The sequence below is a fragment of the Drosophila melanogaster genome, chromosome 2L (genome assembly GCF_000001215.4).
Source record: "Drosophila melanogaster chromosome 2L".
Classification (NCBI taxonomy): Eukaryota; Metazoa; Arthropoda; class Insecta; order Diptera; family Drosophilidae; genus Drosophila; species Drosophila melanogaster.
The window spans coordinates 19380930-19399856 of NT_033779.5; the positions used below are offsets into that span (position 1 = coordinate 19380930).

At 44.2% G+C, this 18927-nt stretch overlaps 5 protein-coding genes across 16 annotated transcripts, besides 1 other annotated feature; 2 read left to right on the top strand and 3 right to left on the bottom strand.

Moving 5' to 3' along the window:
* Positions 1–2164, top strand: CG17350 (uncharacterized protein). Its single transcript, NM_136114.3, has 4 exons — positions 1–155; positions 936–1202; positions 1269–1406; positions 1610–2164. The coding sequence occupies exons 1-4, from the start codon at positions 83–85 to the stop codon at positions 2083–2085; spliced, it is 954 nt and encodes a 317-aa protein (NP_609958.1). The 5' UTR covers positions 1–82; the 3' UTR covers positions 2086–2164.
* A 44-nt stretch (positions 2165–2208) lies between these two features.
* Positions 2209–5276, bottom strand: fon (fondue). Of its 4 annotated transcripts, none has more exons than NM_136115.4 (5): positions 5158–5276; positions 4851–4863; positions 4741–4776; positions 2952–4434; positions 2209–2833 (listed from the first exon to the last, which is right to left on the bottom strand). In NM_136115.4, exons 1-5 carry the CDS (start codon positions 5204–5206, stop codon positions 2681–2683), a joined length of 1734 nt encoding a protein of 577 aa, NP_609959.1. In that variant the 5' UTR covers positions 5207–5276; the 3' UTR covers positions 2209–2680. The 4 variants fall into 4 exon arrangements, with proteins under 4 accessions (NP_609959.1, NP_724177.1, NP_001260570.1 ...); NM_001273641.1 differs by having other exon boundaries at positions 2560–2833; positions 2952–4425; NM_001169542.2 differs by having other exon boundaries at positions 2560–2833.
* An 844-nt stretch (positions 5277–6120) lies between these two features.
* On the bottom strand, positions 6121–9146 carry CG17549 (uncharacterized protein). 5 transcript variants are annotated; one of them, NM_001169543.2, is made up of 6 exons: positions 9007–9146; positions 7545–7640; positions 7111–7384; positions 6933–7007; positions 6609–6840; positions 6121–6462 (listed from the first exon to the last, which is right to left on the bottom strand). In NM_001169543.2, exons 2-6 carry the CDS (start codon positions 7603–7605, stop codon positions 6241–6243), a joined length of 864 nt encoding a protein of 287 aa, NP_001163014.1. In that variant the 5' UTR covers positions 7606–7640; positions 9007–9146; the 3' UTR covers positions 6121–6240. The 5 variants fall into 5 exon arrangements, with proteins under 5 accessions (NP_001163014.1, NP_609960.3, NP_724178.1 ...); NM_136116.4 differs by lacking the exon at positions 9007–9146 and adding an exon at positions 8836–8870; NM_165288.2 differs by lacking the exon at positions 6933–7007.
* A 294-nt stretch (positions 9147–9440) lies between these two features.
* CG17544 (uncharacterized protein) lies at positions 9441–17564 on the bottom strand. Of its 4 annotated transcripts, none has more exons than NM_136117.4 (6): positions 17422–17564; positions 12568–12727; positions 11137–12060; positions 10910–11035; positions 10509–10854; positions 9441–10290 (listed from the first exon to the last, which is right to left on the bottom strand). In NM_136117.4, exons 2-6 carry the CDS (start codon positions 12700–12702, stop codon positions 9740–9742), a joined length of 2082 nt encoding a protein of 693 aa, NP_609961.2. In that variant the 5' UTR covers positions 12703–12727; positions 17422–17564; the 3' UTR covers positions 9441–9739. The 4 variants fall into 4 exon arrangements, with proteins under 4 accessions (NP_609961.2, NP_001163015.1, NP_724181.1 ...); NM_001169544.2 differs by having other exon boundaries at positions 17418–17564; NM_165291.3 differs by having other exon boundaries at positions 17406–17564.
* On the top strand, positions 13231–15261 carry CG31798 (uncharacterized protein). 2 transcript variants are annotated; one of them, NM_165292.3, is made up of 3 exons: positions 13231–14086; positions 14147–14342; positions 14401–15261. In NM_165292.3, the coding sequence occupies exons 1-3, from the start codon at positions 13300–13302 to the stop codon at positions 14891–14893; spliced, it is 1476 nt and encodes a 491-aa protein (NP_724182.1). In that variant the 5' UTR covers positions 13231–13299; the 3' UTR covers positions 14894–15261. The 2 variants fall into 2 exon arrangements, with proteins under 2 accessions (NP_724182.1, NP_001260572.1); NM_001273643.1 differs by having other exon boundaries at positions 14401–14991.
* Positions 17565–18685: 1121 nt separating the features above from the next.
* Positions 18686–18927: part of a mobile genetic element that runs on past the window's edge.

Genomic DNA, 18927 nt, shown 5'->3' on the forward strand with positions numbered 1-18927 from the left:
AGTGCGCACACAAAACGCGGCTCCATTCTCGAGATCGATTTTCGAGAAACTCCCAGGGAAATACCCATTAGAATACTCGACAATGAGCTCTTTCACCGCCCACCTGTTGATATTGCTCCTCGGTGGTCTGCTGCTAACTCATCACTGCGTCCAAGGTTGGTCAAAGTAATGGGTCAGCGGGTCAATCAATCAATCACGCGGCGGGCGAAGAAGTTCCTCCATGAGTCAGCTGGAATTTTCGGGTATAGGGAATTCCAGTGGTGGGGAAACTACGAAATAGACAATCCTATCAGATTTGTGAGGGTGTACGAATACAAGCAGCTTTTAAAAGCAATTAGCTGAAAGATGCTTACACTTAAAATGGCTTACTTAAAACCAGTGTACATTCATTTAATTAGAATGCAATCCCAACTAATTCGCTTTGCAAACATAAGAGACCATCCATTTGAACTTCATAATTCACCCTAAGAATTCGCCAATCCCCGATGGGTTTACCCCAGATTGCAGTTGAAAGTACTCGATTCCCATCGAAGACTTGCTCCCTTTGGTCTCACCTGGAAGCCTAATTGGTACTAACCCAGCGAAATCCGATGCTGATTGTGACTAATCCCATAATTGTGGCGCTGCCCGTGCATATTCAAGTGCAACCTCAAATCGGTCAGCGGCAGCTCAGATTGCAGATTAGTTCAGTCGGTTGAATCGGTGCGGTGCATATCCGTAAATAAGTCAGCGTGTGCTAATTGCATCACTTGTATGCCACGGACCCGCAACACGCTCCAATTCCTTCGATTAAAGTCCGGAGGAGGTGGTGGTCGATCCATGGTCCGTCCATCCGTGGTCGTGGTGTTTGCATAACTTTAATTAAATTTCTGCTAAATCTCATTTCCATGCTAAACCGAAAACAAACAACGACGCTGGCGTCGGATGGCAACCAGGTCAGGCGAGTAAAGTGTCCTCCAAGTTGGATTTCGATGAGAGCGATGGCAGCAACAATCAGAATCAGACGGGCTCACCCGGACAACCGGGACAGGCGGGCGGAACTGGCAATGGGAGCTACGACCCGGGAACGGGACGAAGCCTGAGTGGTGGAGGAGGAAATGCAGGCGGGGGCAGCAGCGGAACTTCCAGCGGGGGAAATCGCCCCAAGATCCACGGAGTACGGGTCACCGTCGATACGGGCGATGGACAGCAGCAAACGAAAGGTAATTAAATCCACTCGCACCCACTCCCCTTGGCGTCCCAATTAAAAAACTAAAAAACAAATATAGAGTCCAAGGAGAGCGTGGAAATTACGGATTTGGGCAAGCACAAGAAGCGCGTGGGCATCCACACGGACATCACGTTCGAAATCACCTCCGATTCGGACGGGAACGAGACCAGTTCCGCTCAACAGCAGGGCGACAAGGGTGAGTGGCCATCGAAATCTGCTAACAAACTCACTTTCCCTCTTAAACCAATCCAAAGGGCACAGATATACTTGGATATATACCTTATCTTAATTAAAAAGAAGTACAACTACTGACAAAGCAAAACAACCCTATGAAACATGACTATCCTATATGAATATATAGCTTATTATTCCATTCTACTTTTACATAACCGCCAACAGAGGACGCCAGTGTGCCAATTTTCAAGGGTCGTGGTGGCAGCGAATCAAAGCACAAGACCCGCAAGCCATATGATCCCAAGTCGCAGTGGAATCCCAACTTCTCCGGCGAGCAGCATGGCTACCAGGGCGCCAATCGAGGTGGCTACCAGGGCTCCAATCGCGGCGACTACTATCCGCAGTACTATCACGGCAACGTCTATGCCGGCGGAAGTTCCGATGCAGGCAGCATTTACAGGAACGGCGAGACCTGGACGCACTACGTCCCGGTTTGGACCACGGAGCGAGTGCCGCAGGAGCAGGGACAGATCTATCGGCGGCCCAGCTGGAAGCCCTGCTACTGCATGTCATCCACGGAGTTCAGACGCCGTCGGGATAGCAAAGCCAGAAGAGAGCAGACGGATCAGCACAACAAGGGTGTCATCAACAGTGGGGTTGTCCAGGTGGTGGATGGCAAGTTGGAGCGGCCTTTCTCCTGAGGAAAAGCCCTCCGCTTTAACCAGTTTTCACAACTTTGTAAAGTTAGGTAATGCAGAAATATATTTAAAATAGAACTTTAGTTTAGTCTCTTTAGAAATATTATTTTACTTATTTAAAATATTGGTTGGCCCAATATTTTGAACCCTTTTTCGCTGACAATAACATATTCCTAATTGCCATCAAACTGTTAGAAAAGAATTGTATTTAGGTAAAGAAGGCAAAAAGGAAATTTTAATAAATTTCATATTTGTTTTTGAAAAAATATAAGTTTGGGATGACTAATCGAATTGTGGTAAGATCACGTGGACTACCTTATCACTGCTCCTTAGATTTTTAGTAGTTGTATGACGAAATTATAAAATTCGCAAGTTAGTTTCAGAATGTATTCTTATCTTTAAAAATGTGTAAAATCCGTATGAAGTCATACATTTTTTCATTTTTTAGGTGTAATGGCCTAACAAAAGATTTCATTTGACATTTAAAAAATTTATTTTACGTTCACATTATTTTCCAACAACAGTGCGAGCTGAGTATTTCACTCTCTAAGAACAGGACAGGCGTAAAAAGTTATGGGTACTGATTGATGTAGACGCTTTACGAGTGAACACTGTGGGTGCCAATCTTGCCGTTGTCATCGACGGAGGCTGTCACCGCATGGTATCCCGCCCGCTTGCCATTGATATCAACACTTTCGCTCTCGCCGGTGACTAGATCCTTGTAGTTGTTGACATGGCCATTGGAATCGTACTGTTGGAAAGGGAAAGGAAAAAGATAATTATAAAACATACAAGTAATGCCACCTCGTCATCAATTGCAGCGCAATCACATATGCCTTCGTTTTATATATAAGTAAAATAAAACCCACCGAGTTCTGGGAAGACCACTTGGACTGCTTCTCCCACTGCTTGGTACGGTAGCCACTGCCCAAGTTTCCGGCTCCTGCTGATAATCCGGCCCCAACGCTGCTAGCTCCAACCACTTGACCGGTCTGTGCCGCGTTCAGTCCAAGTCCCAAGTTCTGCTGTCCGCTTAATAGGGATCCACTGAGCAGCGACTGCTGTCCGCCAACCTGTCCGCTCAGCAGAGATCCTTGGCTGCCGCCCAACAGAGATCCACTCAGTAGAGCTGCGCTGTTACCGGTACTGGCGGAGTTCAGGGAGCTGGCAGAGTTCAAAGAGCTAGCGGAGTTGAATCCAAACTGGGAGCCAGAGTTGAAGGCGGAGTTGTAGCCAGAGTTAAAGCCACCTTGTGAGCCGGCGGCGTAGCCACTTCCAGCTTGCACCTGGTTGGCGGATGCGGCTTGTAAGGCAGCCTGCTGACGGGCAGCTTGCTGGGTTTGGCTGAGCAGCTGGCTCAGCTGGCTGTTCTGCTGGAAGTTCTGGCCATAAGAACTGCCAAACTGAGAGTTAAAGGCGGCATTGCTGCCGAAGTTGGTGGCGGCATTGCTGCCGAAGTTGGTGGCGGCATTGCTGCCGAAGTTGGAGGCAGCATTGCTGCCAAAGGTGGAGGCGGCATTCGATCCGTAAGTCAAACGGCTGCTGGCAACTGGCTGAACCAGCTGTGGTGCGGACGCAGTGGTGGTCACCTTTCGTTGATAGTAGTGTGCGGTTTGAACTGGGACCGTCTGGGTCACCTGGGTAGGCTGTTCAACGATACGTTCCTCGTGATGAACGTAACGCTGGGAGCCACCGGGAATGGTGTAGACCACCTGTTGCGGGGTGGACACAATCTTCTCGTGCCTGTAATACTCGGAAGTGGGGACGGACTGCACGGTTTGAACTCCGCTGAGCAGCTGAGCACTGGAGTCCACGGCGTTTACGCCACCAAAGTCAACCTTGTTGCCGGCATTGGCGTTATCAGCAAACTCCACATTGCTGCCCACCTGGTGAGCGGCGGTGCTGCCGAAGTTGGAGGCGGAGCTGGTCTGAAAGGCGGCGTTGCTGGAGAAGGAGCTACCGAAGGAGGCAGCATTCTGGGCGCCAAAGGAGGCGGCATTCTGGGCGCCAAAGCCAGCAGCATTCTGAGCGCCAAAGGAGGCAGCATTCTGGCCGCCAAAACCGGAGGCAAAGTTAGAGCCGAAGGAACTTCCAACACCAGCACCAATGGTGTTCGTACCAGCAGAACCACCCAAAGTCTCAACGGCACCACCTAATCCGCCAGCGGAGGCACCTTCGGCGGATTCAGTCGCACCCACGGAGTCGTAGGAGCTCTCGAGTTTTCCCAGAGCAGAGTCATCAACCTGAGCGGAGGCGCCATCGACGCCAGCTCCAAAGCTACCGCTATAACCTCCACCGTAGCCGGCGTTCTTGCGAGCCTGCTCCACCGCTTGTCCGTGGGTACTGTAGTGGCTGAGGATTAAGGCAGTTGACAATTAATAGAGAGAGATTGTCATTGGGTCTTTTAAAAGATCTTAGAATCAACAATTTTAAATTGTAAAAGCAACTCAAAATAAACAACAAAAATTTAATTCAGCATTGATCTTAGTTTTGCGGTGCTAAACTAAGCTATATATTTGTATTCCTTTGTTGATTCTAGACATATTTTTCTAAAATTTAAATTTCAAAATTTTGAAGTACCATGTCAGCCAATGGGAATATTTCAATTTTCTCGATTCAGAAAAGAAAGATCGTTAACATTTGCAACAAGGCACTTACCGAGAGTGGAAACTGTCACGTTTGGTTCTCCCCAAACTTTTAGATTTAAAAAATTTAAAAAACAAACCATTAGAATGTATATTAAATGAGGCACTTCAAATTAAAATTACCTTTGTTGGAAATCTGTAATGATAAAAAGAGGAAAATGTATTAGTTAACGTACGCAAGAAGATTTCAAAATCCCATTTAATCAAAACCTAAATACGAAATTGATAGAAATTTAATCACTTTAAGTTTTTCGTTTAAAGATATTTCTCATTCACTTTAGAACATATTTTTATTTCCAAAGAGTTCACTTTTTAATTATTATATTTTATTACAACACTAATCAAGGGAAAATAGTTTGTTTGCCAGGCTTGCCAGGACCACTTGTTTAATTTTCTGAACTAGTTGATATTCGGGAAACGAGTGCACTACCTCCACAGACCACACCCAGGCAAAGGGCCAAAATCAGCAGCTTATTCATTTTGGCAATTCGTTTTAGCTCTTGACCGAAAAATACGTTCGACACTCGCGATTTAAATTGTACTAATGCAATCGAGCGAAGGGAGCTCCGCTTTAAAGCCTCAGACGGCGGTGATAAGAGCCACTTATGTATAACTCAGTCTTGAACTGATTGATTTCTGACCTAGAGAGAATGCCACTGATAGTACACGTAGAATTGGAGCTCGCAATTGGTGCAGAAAGCTGCGAGTGATGAAAGTTAATTGCGACATCATCGCCCTATATAGAATATTTTTTATATTCAGCTTTGATGATCGGCGTGGAACCTTGCTCAAGAAAGACCCAGTATATAGTTGCCATGTACGTCTGCCGACATTATCACATTTGCGATTAATTACATATATGTATACAAATTATGTTTATAGGTGGGAACACAATGCTAATGAGCTCCCATTGAACTTAGAAAAAACTGCGAGCAAGGTGAAGGAATATATAGAAAAAACCTTGAGCTTCAAATTAAATTCAGGAAGTACTAACATAGAACTATCTAAGTGGTTATGGTGGGTTTTCCAATTTTTGTCAGCATATTGTGGTTACGAAAATAAAAAGTCGGAAATAACAGAACAGAATAATATAGAATCAACTTCAATGAGATAGAACACTTCCGGTCACCTTTGATACGACCATCCGTCCAATACAAAACGAAAACATTGAAACAAATTAAGTAAATCTAATCTAGCAAACTGAATTGTAAATACTAAGCATTTATATACCTAGCAATGCCAACAGCAACGTCAAAATCAAGGTCAATATACAAATGTATATACAAATTTGCATTTTTTTTTTGTTTTGCCTAAGCCAGAAAGGGAGAACGAAACTTTCTAATTAAAGAAAGCTTCGCTTTAAGCCCCCGCCGATAAGAAAGTCCGGCAATTTGACAATAAAATACACGTATATTATTTTTATATTTTATACATATTCAATGGAAGCGGTTTGCTTTGTCAGACCGGAGTAAATGTTAGCCTAGCCACCAGTGGAGGGTCTCCGCCGATCTTTCTAGGAGTGCACCGAATACGAGGTGATCTTTCCGTTGTCGTTGACCGTGGTCTGGGCTCCACGTCGACTGGTTCCGTCTCCGTTGCTGTGGCTGAAGGACGAGACCGAGACGCCCTTGTAGCCACCACCGCTGCCACCACCTCCTCCGGAGCTGCTGGAGCTGGAGAACGAGGATCCACCACCGCTTCCGCCGCCAAAGCGATTCACAATGTTGGGAGAGGCCTGAGAAAGAGTTAAATCAGCCATTTGATTATTTGAGCTTATAACCTATTTATATAATATTTTAATTACTTTTAACTATTCACAGATACAACAGATACTTTAAATGTATATCCACTTTGACCGCACAAGGCAGTTGGATTTCTTACCGGATTGGATGGGCTAATGAAGGCCGTCTGGCGATAGCCATTGGAACCGATAGATCCGGAAGCTGATGCATAGCTGGGTGCATAGCGATGTGAGTTGTAGGATCCCGATCCAGATCCAGACCCGGATCCAGAGCTGGAACTGAAGCTAGAGCTGGTGCCTCCTCTGTACCGATTCTGGCGCACTAGATTGTCGTGGTAGGCCTGTTGAGCGGCGATCTGTTGCTGGATGCGACTGCGCACAAAATGACATTAGAATAAGGAAAAACATACCGTGATACCGTATTAGTGATTGGGATTAGTTAAGGACTAGCTACTTGTATTTACATATCGTTGTCGTTGACAAGAGATGCATCCGCGGATGCATAAGCATTGCCAGCCGTGGCCAGACCAGTTATAGCTCTACAAGAACAGATATATTCAAGCGTTAGGTTTACCCATAGCCCGCCGTATCACTACCCAAAGATCCCAAACAATCTATCCCCTGGATATGATCGATGCTCACTGTTGGTTGGCGAAGTTCTGGGCCAAAATATGATTCGTCAGCTGCTGGTGGAATAGATACGGATCGATGATGCCAAAGTTGGGTGAAGTGCCGCCATAGTCATCGTAATCGTAATAGCCACTACCGCCACCACCACCGGTACCCACATAGCTGCTGTGTCCACCGCCACTGTTATAGCTTCCCGTATAGCCACCGGCTCCTCCTCCACTGCTGGCATACCCTCCGGCGTAACCGCCGGCATATGCTCGTCGTCTGCGGGTCGGAGCCGTTTTTGCTGAAATGGAAAACATCATGTGGATGATAAAAAATATAGAGCTTGAAAGGTAAATTTAAATTTAAATTTGCCTTAATTTATTGTTACTCGTATGTATAGCTTCATTAGCCTATATTATTATTATTACGGAAATTAGGTGCACATTAGTGGGTTCTCTTACCTCCCGATGACTCTTCATTCAGAGCACTCATCACCACACAAATAAGTAGAACCTTCCACATATTTTTATCTGGGCATTTGCGATTGAACTTTGGAGCTGGGGGTGTAAAGAATAAAACAATGGAATCATTAAGAACTGGTTTGGAAATTAGTGTAAGGGAAACTTGTTTGCGAAACGATGCATATTTCGAAGCCTACGAAATTTAATGTTTTTTAAACGGAAGCGCGAATTGATTGCCTGACATATAGACGTCTAGATGGCTTAGATGGCTTAGATGGCTTATATAAGATCCCATCTAGAGGTGGTGCTCACAACTGGGAGCTACTGCCTCATTGCCTCATTGTTGCCGATACTTTCACAGCCATTGTCATTAGCCGCTCGGGGCAGAATCCATAAATCCGCTTGCACAAGCCGGTAATATGCGCGATTGTAACGTGCGGAATAGGGGATGCACTGCTGCCAGTAATCGATTCTTGGATGCCTGGGCGAGGGTCATTGGCTTCACTGCCTCCCCGTTCAACTGGACACGAAGCTAAAGCCTCATAGGCGGCAATTACAACCAATTCATATATATTTCTCTGGCCCAACCCACAACTAATTGCCCTTACACGATTTTCCCATAATGAATTGGCGAAAAGAAATCAGAATCGGGGGCACGGTTTTGGGGGGAAGAAGGCCTGGCCATCCGCATCGAAAACAAAAAACCCCAAAATGTAAATTAATGGATCTCCATATGACTGTGTATATTATTGACTCTCAATTCGGCAAACGAGAGAAAGAGAAGAACGAACCAGTTCTCACTAATTTGCTCGGAGTTTAGAAATGTATAATGAATATTTCAGTTTGTTTTGTTATATTATTTTGATTTCCCCCCATTTGCCAGCCATCTGTAGTATATTTTCGATGCGCCATTTATATTCCAATCTGTCCAACGTTTTGCTTGTCATTTCTTACAAAAGTTTATTAAGTTGGCATTAAGAGCGGGGATTTTTGTTCGCACCAACAATTGTTGCGATCTAATTGAATAACTTTAAGGCTCAGGAGCAACCGGTCTAAAGATGATTTATAATTTTTGTTAATACACCAAAATATTAACAATTAACAGCTTTGTGCACGGCTCGCTTGAAACAAAGGAACTCGACTGAGTAGCACTCCCGATGAACGAACGTGTTTTGTCATTTCGCCCCTGACTTTGATGATCACCGAATGGTTTTAGTACGAGTATGAGCTCGCATACAACATCATTAAAATCTCGCTGATAAGAGCGACTAATATTAAAAACACTACATACACTTCCCAGTACTAAACCAAAACTGCGCAACGAATTGGCAAAACTATCGATGTTATATGGCCGTGATCACCGGGAGAGGGGATCGATTTCCATATAGATAGAGATAGAGAGTCCCACCGCAAGATAGAGATACACAAACACAAACACTGCGAACTCACTCACTTGACTCACTTGATTTGTTTATGATTCGGCGTTAGGTTCTTGACCAGTTTTTGTTTTTCGATTTCGGTTTCGGATTCGGACTGGGATTCTCTCGCACTCGCCGATCTTCTTCACCGATCGACAACTGGGCAACGTCTGAGTCGAAACAGGTGGGCCCAGGTCCTCTTATAAACGATCGGACACCTGTGGACTGCCCACGATAATGATGACGAGACGACTAGAGAGTGGAAACGCTTACCGAATCACTCGAATCGGGGATTTATTATAAGGTCTTCTAACTGGGATGCTCACTGGCCGAATGATTATAACAAAAAGAAATAACTTTAATTTTTACTTCATTTATAAAATCATTTCATTTTTATGCAAGGCTTAACTATTTCTCCAATCCATTTTGGCCCAATTAAAATTACCTATATTTATAGATACAACATACACAACATTGTAACGCAAAATGATTCAATATTTATTTAACTCGCTTATATATACATATATACTTTCATATCAACTCGTTTAATCGTAATCTAGTAACAGATTTCATCTTAAAGTACTCGAATGTGTGTTATAGTTGGTACATGATTAAAAAAAACCTTTCACTGGGATCAATGTAGTTGGCCATTATACCTGATTATCGAGAGGCAACACCAATTCCAATTTAACTTGGTTTTCTACGCGCCAAGCGAACGCTTCAGTATCGAAGTCAGGCACTTGGTAACTAGGTTCTAATCCTCGGTGGTAATCCTCCTCAAAGCTTGGACTGGGCCTGCGGAATGATTACGTCACGCCACCAGGAGGGTCGCTGGAATGCCCCCTCATTGGTCATAAATTCGTTCTGCAAGTTCTCGTAGAGAAGTCCATCCGCCCGGGCGATGACCGAATTCAGTGCGAAATCGGGCGGCGAAATGGCATCCGCTACGCTCACGGCCACGTCTTTCAGTTTCAGGCAGCTGTCCAGCAGCAGTTGACGCACTGCAGCCGAGAAATCCCGCCCAGCCGCAAAGCCACCCACATAGAAGGTGGTCATGTGCTTCTCCAGCAGCCACATGGCATACACGTCGAACAGCAGGCGGAGTACGGATGCATATGGCGCCTCCACTGTCAGTGTACTAACGTGATCCACATAGCGCGTCAGAGCATAGTACTCCGCGTAGGCCAGGGACAGTTCCCGAGCTCCGGCCACCTGGGAGTTGTTTCTCGCCTCGAACTTACTGCTGCCCGCCGCCAGCTGACCCTCGATGTGAGCTGTGGTCTTGGCCATCAGGTGACACAGCAGCCACTCGTAGCACCTAAGGGAGACTGAAGGAAAACGAACTCTTTAATCAAACAATCATAGTACCTTAATAATATTTTATCTCAATTTAACCACCAATTTAGAAAATAGCTCATGAACGTCTCTCTAAAAACTACTAAGATACTTTTTCTATCTTTAAGTTCTAAACTCAATAGTTGTTGAAATTTGAAGGACATCTATCTTTTTTGAAACATTTATGACTAGGAGGCTCTTATCTACTTACACTGCCAGCTGGCTATTGGAGTTTTCTGCGCCAAGGACGCGTAGTTGAGAGCCAGCAACTCGCTTCGGCGCTCCAGGAACTTCACACTGCCAATGGGTGTCTCCAGTTCCTTGGCGCTCCACTGGCGAAGCAGCCAGTTGGAGGCCTGTTGTCCTAGGACGTTGTTATCGCCCTCATAGGTGCACAGTGGGTCGTGGTCGGTGCGCATCTGGCCAAGCTTAGCTGCTTGCAGATAGCCATGTCCTCCGCAGGCCTCTCGCGCTTCCTGGATGGCATCCCGTGCTGCCCAGGTGATCAAAGGCTTCGACGACGAGATCAACGCGTGGATCTCCGCAGCATTCTGGGTCTAAAATATGGCTTTCATTAGATGTGCTATTAGCTGCAATATAAAGATAACCCACCAGAACATCAAATCCATTGGAATCCGCCTGGGAACGCGCTATGATCTCCATATAGGTGCTTGTCAGCTCTTCAGTGGCAATTTTTTGAACGCAGGCAGCCGCCAGATAGGGAAAGATGCGATATTGCTGCGGATGGATTATATATATTATTCACCAATCAAAATCATAAAATATAATGAACAATAAGTTATTCCAACCCATTCAAATGGCAGAGTTATTTGACTTACATGCAGTTGATACTCCAGAATGGCCATTTCCTCGCCATGACGCTCCGGGCCAAATTGCTTCCTCACTGCGGAGTAACGAACTGCGATTACGGCGGCACTGCACAGAGTATTGGCCGATTCCTGCATTATGCCAATGCGTCCGGCGGAGAAGCTCTCGAGTGCAGCCCCAAGGACTTTTCCTGGTTCGGTGAACACACTTTCGTAGACCCCCTCCGGAGTGACGTCACTGGTGCGATTGAGCAGGTTGTCCCGGGGAATTCGGTAGTTGGTGAAGACCACAAATCCATTGTCAATGCCATTCAGCCCACACTTCTCCCCAATATCGCCGACCAGAACTCCAGGATATGAGAGCAGTGTCTTGGGATCGCGAATGGGAATCAGGAAGCCGTGGAGCCCATGATTCTGGCCATCAGCTGTGTAGAGATTGGCAAAAGTCATGGCCACCGTGGCCGTTTTACCCAGATTTCCCACCCAACACTTGGCCGCCTCGAAGTCCGGCGTATTGATCACAAACTCCTGGGTGGTCGGATCATAGGTGGCCGTTGTCCGGATGCTCTTCGTGTTGCTGCCATGCGATAGCTCCGTGATGGCCAGGCAGGTGATAACCTCCCGATTCCAGGCTGCCTCAATATATTTCTGGTGCTTCTCGGTTCCCATGGCACGAATGGCATTGTTAAACAGGCCCACGCCTAGGGCTATCTTCACCGACAAACTGGGCGAGTAGCAGGCGAGCGCCTCGTTGATGTACATCAGATACTTTGTTTTGGCCGAGAAGCTCAGGCTCTCGATCTCCTTGGGCACCAGGTCCAAGTGCTTCATGCGATTCACCTGCATGGCGCACAGGCGCTTCTGCTCGTCCATGGGCAGTGTGCGGGATGGGTGGGCAAAAAGGGGGTCATTCTCCAGGCGACGCCACACTTTGTACTACGAAAAAGGGGACATATTAAATAGGAATTCTTTTAAGAATTTAATAACAGGAGTAAGTGTGGTAACATTCTTAGATTCAGTTATATATTTGTTATACATATGTACGCAAAATTACTGAAGGTAAGGTAATATATCAAGTATCCTAATTATTCAACAAACTTCATAACATAACTCACATGCATAACTAATTATGCTATTTGAAATTCATTATGTATAAAAATTATTTTGAAAACTATAATCCAAAATAAAAGTTTGTTTTATAACGGAAAATAAAAGTGAACATTTTATTTAGCGTGTTTTTAACGCTTTATAAACTATAATAAACTAAGATTTTAATGGAAGTCGCAAATCGTACGTAACAACTACTTATTGGATAATGCCATCAATTTACTTTCGAGACTCTAAAGACATTAGCCATAATTCAGCGATTTGATAAGCTGTCACGTAAGACTGCTGGAAGATATTCCAGCACGTTCTCTTTCTAAGAGATAGCCATCCACTTACCTTAATTCGCAATCCCTGCTCCTTCTCGAATATCAGTCGCAATCGCTTCCAGTCGAAGTTGGCCCTCTTCCTGTAAACGGCCAATGGTCCACCGCTGGGAAGATCGGGAATAAAGCTTGTGTCCTCGCTGCCCATTGTGTGATTTTGTTTGATTTGATTTCTTGAAGAAGAAAGGAAATGGCAATGTTATCGGATCAGTGGAGCTGCTTATAACCAAGAGGCTATAGAACGACTGCGATCTTAGCCAAACGCTTAAATGGCCCAAACCAACCAGTTGTCTAGTCAGTCAACAAGTGGGGCACTCGAACTGTTTTATCTACAAGCGTGCAAACGACTGAAGCCGTAGAAAGGAAAACCCTCAAGAGGTGCTGGTTTTGAAGCCATTGTTGGCCAGCAAAACAGTTTAGCATTCACTGTTCTCAACTAACTATCATCTTATGCACAAAGAGAAGTTTCAAACCAATGGGAATAGGCTTAGTAAAGTTCTGCGCCCAAAATGAGAACAGAATATAACAGAATAATTGGTTTTAAAACTTTATGTTCTATTGAATTTTGTTCTAAATATATGGATACATTAATTGCTAAGCTACATTAGTTATTAGCAGCAATTCTTACAAAAGATTACTTAGTCGTCATAAGTAAACTATTAAATATACTTCAAAGCATAACTGCCACAAAACTAAATTGAAAATTTATACATTTAATGCATCACTTTTAACCTGATCCAAGGTCATGTCCTTGCAGTGGCAAAATGAGGTGGTGCGGATTACGCGCCAAGTGAAGCGCAATCTACCGCACCGAAATTTCCGAGAGATTAACTTTGATCGCGAGACCATAAGGCAAGGAATCACCCCCCTGACCTACGATGAGGCGCGCCGTCTTAAGGGACCAGTTTTCGAGGCTCTGGAGGATGAGTTGCGTCGAGCAGGATGCACCATGCTGCCGGAGTTTCTCCACTGCCTGGCCACCAAGGAGAATGCTCTTTTCGAGAGCCTAAATATCCGGGAACGTCTATCCGATGACTCGGAATTGCTCTACGGAATGGTGGATCGACTCCGGGATGCCGAACTGGCTGTTTGCCTGAACAAGCACCGGGGTCTCAAAAAGTGTTTTGGCCTATTCTTCGAGACCATGCAGCTGCTGGAGCCGTATCGTCAGAAATACGCATACGCCCTGGTGGCCCTCAATGAGCACATCATCTCGTTGTGCCGCAACATTGCCGGCCAGGAACATGATGCCGCCGAGTACATATCCCGCATCTACTACATCTATTCCATGTACCTGGTGAACACAGGCCAGCGAACCTCGGCCATCAATTTCCTACAAATTGCCATGGATCTGGTGCGTGGTCACGTGTGGACCGCCGAGGTGGGAATGCCCGCAGGCAGTCTTACGCTCCACGAGCTGGTGGCCCAGAATCTCGCCAGGCAGCTCCTCATCCAGGGCAAGTCCATTGTACGCCAGCATCCCGAGGATGCGGTGGCCATGGCCCGACGAGCCACTGTACTAATAGCCGAAAGTAAGAACCATTCTCGATGAGTCTTAGGCCTTATTAATGGTCAATTAAATCCACTTTCAGTTGGCAGGGATAAGAACATGGAGATTTTCTGTGACACTTTTCTGGAGCGTGCCTACTTTCTAATGGAGATTGGTAACTTTAACTCGGCGCAGCAGTGCCTTGAGCAGATCAAAACCCAGATCCTGGCCTGCACCGAATATCGATTCGTTAAGCTCAACATTAAGTACTACCTGATCCAAGGGCAATGTTCCGAGATGTAAGTAAATCCAATTATTGAATACTTCAAAATTGCATAACTCCTTTTTAACCGAAAGTTTTGAGCACGTGGAGAAGGCCACTTCGTGTTACAAGAGAGCTCTTCGCTTATCCCGACTCTATACCCACCGCGATTTGGAGGCAGAGATACTTTTGCATCTGGGAAAGATCTTTGCCAAGGACACACAGATGACAAGTATCGCTAAGAAATGCTATGAGCATGCCAAGCGCATCTACGTCGACTTTAACGATCTGCACAGCCGCAAGATGGCCAACTATCTGCAGGCCAAGTTAATGGCGGATGAAATCACACCACTTTATATGGCCATGCTTAAGTCGTCTACCACTCGCTATTGCGCCTTTTTCAACCTGCGTCAGTGGAAGAACCGCTGTCGTCCTTTTTGGAAGCGACTGGGTGACGAGATCATCAAACAGGAAACGGATAGCATATACTGTCTGCTGGATGAGGAGAAGGAGGATCCTGGTCACGATGTGGCTCCCTATGACGATATCGATCTCAAGACATTCAAACTGGCTGAGGGAGATATCTAAGTTAGCTCTGTTCTTGGGAAAAGTTTATTGATTACTGCTCCTGATATTTCTTTTAGGCAATAATACAAAATTTTCAGAACGGGCTTTTAGGTTGGTTCAAATAACAAGTTGATTTTCTTTCACTTATTGAGCTGGCTGTTGTAAACACATTCTATTTACCCAATGACTAAAATTATTTACACGCATCAGAGTTGTGGAATCCCCTCGTTGAAGTACTGCCATAAACGGCCGAGTGTATAAATATATGGATGATTATCAAATCGTGAGTGTAATGCAAGAATTTATTGACTTCCGATGTCTGAGTTATTTGATCACGCATTCGGCTGCAATGCCTTAATGTCTGAATGAAAATAGAACTACCTGAGCCGAAGACCACCCGTACTTTCAATTACCCAGAAGCAGGGAACATGAATCGATCATGCGATAATATACTAACTGCAAAGGTGAATACGATCAATACGGATAATCTATAAATAATTGTGAAGTGGCATACAATACCTTATAGGTGATACAGTTATATCAGTTTACCGCCTTATCTTTCAACTCGATTATGCGTCAACATTGTAGGTGGACTTTGATTTGTCCACTTTTTGGTTCTGAGAAATCGCTTATATTTGATAAGGAAAAGTACGAATAGTCTAGTAATAGATACCGATATCACTTGGTAAAATCCATTTGTCATTAACAACAACATAAGTGTGTACACTTAATTTAGAAAGATATATTTGCAAAAAAGGGTTATTAATCACGCGAATTCTTCAGGAAAAGGTGATAACGCCATAAATCTTTTATATTCATAAAATGTTCGGGTCTGGTAGCATATTTCATTTCCACACAAAATAAAAGCATATGGCCGATCCGGTATCAACCTCCAGCTAATTATAACAATTAGCGGTAATTATACCGGCAACACGGCCGTCGCAGTGATAAGTTCTTATTGTCTAGGTTCGGGAACTTTTCGTTGACGAAATGAGCAATCGGCAGTAAACCAGTTTATATGGGTTTCTCAGAATGTTTAGTGCTACACTTAATTAGCACGAGTCAATCTCTAGTTCGCAATCTCAGTTATGTACTCGCACCCAAAAGTCGCCGCAATCTAAATTTTTGCGCAATCACGAGGAAACCATTCTCCACTCGTAGTTGTTTGCTTGCACTCACCAATTTGAGAGAACGATGTTACGGCGCTTTGAATAAGTAAATAAGTTAGAATTTTTAAGCGGAAATGGAAGTCGATTACCCTAAAAAAGGGGGGTGCGTCAGTCGCATGAAACAGAAATTATGAATGTGCTTAGTGTGGGGCATACATATACATATGTAAATCCAAACAAACCCAGAAACTGCGATGAAGAAACCCAAAACTGATAAAGTTGCGATGGTTGTGGGGTTGGAGCAGCACTGAACAGCTGGCCGGCCAAGTGGCAGCAAAACTTTTGGCTTACGTGATAAGCCAGGTAGAAATTTGTGGCCAGGTGAGGATGTAATGAGCGAAACCCATTAGTCCACCCAATCGCCATTGCGTGCCGAACGAAATTGTCACAATTTGTTGGACAACCAACCACTTTTGATGGGGGTGCTGTTGTGAGTCAGCCTTGAACATGAAAATAGCCAACGTTTATTTTTTTGTATATATGATGTACTCCCTTTGAATCAATCAAATTGAGATTGGGCGACCCTGGTGACTTTTAAATGAATTACAATGCAAAATGCAGCGGCTAATTTCACTCTTATTTACACACTTCCCAGACAAATTAGCGCACAATCAACACTCCGACACAAAGGGCCCTCCATTGTGGCCAAATCAAGTCCAATTGAGACTGGTATCACGTACAGTGAAAGCCTTTCTTGATGAACTTAAGACTGCAATTGATCTTTGGACACAACTAAAAATCGAATGTCTCAATGACAATAACGTTTTTTAATAAACTTAGTAGTATAATATTTGTTTTGACGGGAATGTACATTATAAAATATCACAAATGGCACTATAAACAGAAAGGGGAATAACTTCACTCACTGTTTGGTTATTATCTTTAAACAATGTTTCATTTTACGAACTTGATAACCACTCATATAGAGGCTATAAGCAGCCCGCTTTTAACGGGAATGTCACTAGAGCTTTCACTGTACCGCCAGCACACCCTGTACGCGAGCGAGCTGGAATTGTTTGGCTAAGAAGGACTCGGTTTCAGTTTACCGACTGCCTTCTATTACATCACCGCGAAAACAACAAGTAGGTAGAAACAGTTTGGGTTTGGGGCGGCAGAGAGAGAGAGAGAGAGAGAGGAAGAGAGAGTGATGAAAAGAATTGGAGTTGGAAAATTTGGGTCTGGGCCACGTGAGAGATGCTCTCGATGCATCTGTACGCGAGCCGCCAACCTGTAGCGCTTCTTTGGGCCCGCCCTTATTGTTGTCTTCTCCCGTTGGAATTTCGCTATGTGCATATACGAAAATTTAACACTTTTGACCAGCTGAGCTCATAAGACCAGAGCAATTAATCCAAATTTATACATACTCTCGTACACACCCACCAACGCGGAATTTAAACAGCAGCAACAACACCAACCGGCACACGACCGTCGAGAGAACTGAGAATCGAATCCGGGCAGCGAGAAAGAACTGGAGAATTGGGGAAAAAACGAACCGACACGGCCAACTGATGGAAAGTGAATGAGCGAAGCAGAGCGAGAATAACGCCGCCTGATTCACAGCAATACCAATAGTATGGGAACCCTACGGTCTTTCATAGGGGCGAGTCCCACATGCACAGGGAGAAAACAGAACAGATGCTTATCGAAAGTAACAGTACTTAATCTACCAATTGGTGTGGGATGCAGGCTACTTCTTCTCATAAAGAGCTTGAGGTATATATTTTTGGTAGGAAATGCACATATTGACATCCCTCAAAGCCACCATAAATGTTTATTTTATTTTATTAATGTTATTTTATTTTATTATTATTATATTTTTGTAAATAATCCCTAGTTGGTATTATTAGTTATTTAAAGTATTCCATAGTTTTCTTCTACTCTTCTTTTACTCTTGTTATAATTTTTCTCTGTGTACCTTATGCCCTCTCTCTTGGGGATGTATGCTGAATAGCGTTAGTTGGCGGGGGTCGCGGTGGGGTGTGGGAAGTGGGTCGATGAGAGCTGGCCCAGGTTCTTCTTCTTTTTCTAATTCTGCCTCAATGTCAAGTGCCTGTTGCCAGAGCGAGAAGGCAGCACAGCAGTTGTTAACCGGCCGGCATCGTTATACAGTTGTGTGGGTGAGTACGCATCCACGAGATTCGGATAAAGAGAGCGGCAGAGATGCGAATGGCAATGCGCGATACGAGATGCGGAAACAAAACATTTTCAGCTAAAGGAAATTTATTGGCATTTTCTGCTTTTTGGTAATACTTTAGATACTCCACTTTTTGGAATTTTTTTTTTGAAAATCTGTAATTTGTTGATGTATTTAATATTTTTGTTAAGCTATGCATGGTTATTTTTCTATTCTTAAAGAATAGAATATAATACCCTTTAAAATAACTGCTGAGCGAATGGCTTTTATGGCGAATGGCAGCTTTAATATTATTAGTTTTAGTTAAAATAAACTTAAACTTAAAAAGTTTAAATCCTTACCCGATTAAAATGAAACGATCCAGTTTTTCATTAAACCGTATTCTACATTTTACATTACATTTGTGATTCTTTTTGCCCCAATAAGAATGCCTTTGTATGCGCTCTTTACGGCGCCATTTGAATAGGCAACAATTGAAAATACTCACAACGAACAGAATTTTTTTTTTTTTAACTATAGTTAGCCTAACTAGCTTTTCCTAGTTTACAATAATAATACAGTACATAACAAACACATATAACAAATAGGTTTTTTGATAAGCGTCAGCTTCTGCTGACCCTTGTCAAAGGAGATCGGGAAATGAGATCCCTCGGTTGCCTTCTGTTGAGCCTCCTTGGTGGGCGAGATCTGTTAAGAGCGCTGGCCAGCCGATTTCTGTGGCGCTCCAGCCTGTCATGGTACCTGCTCGAGTG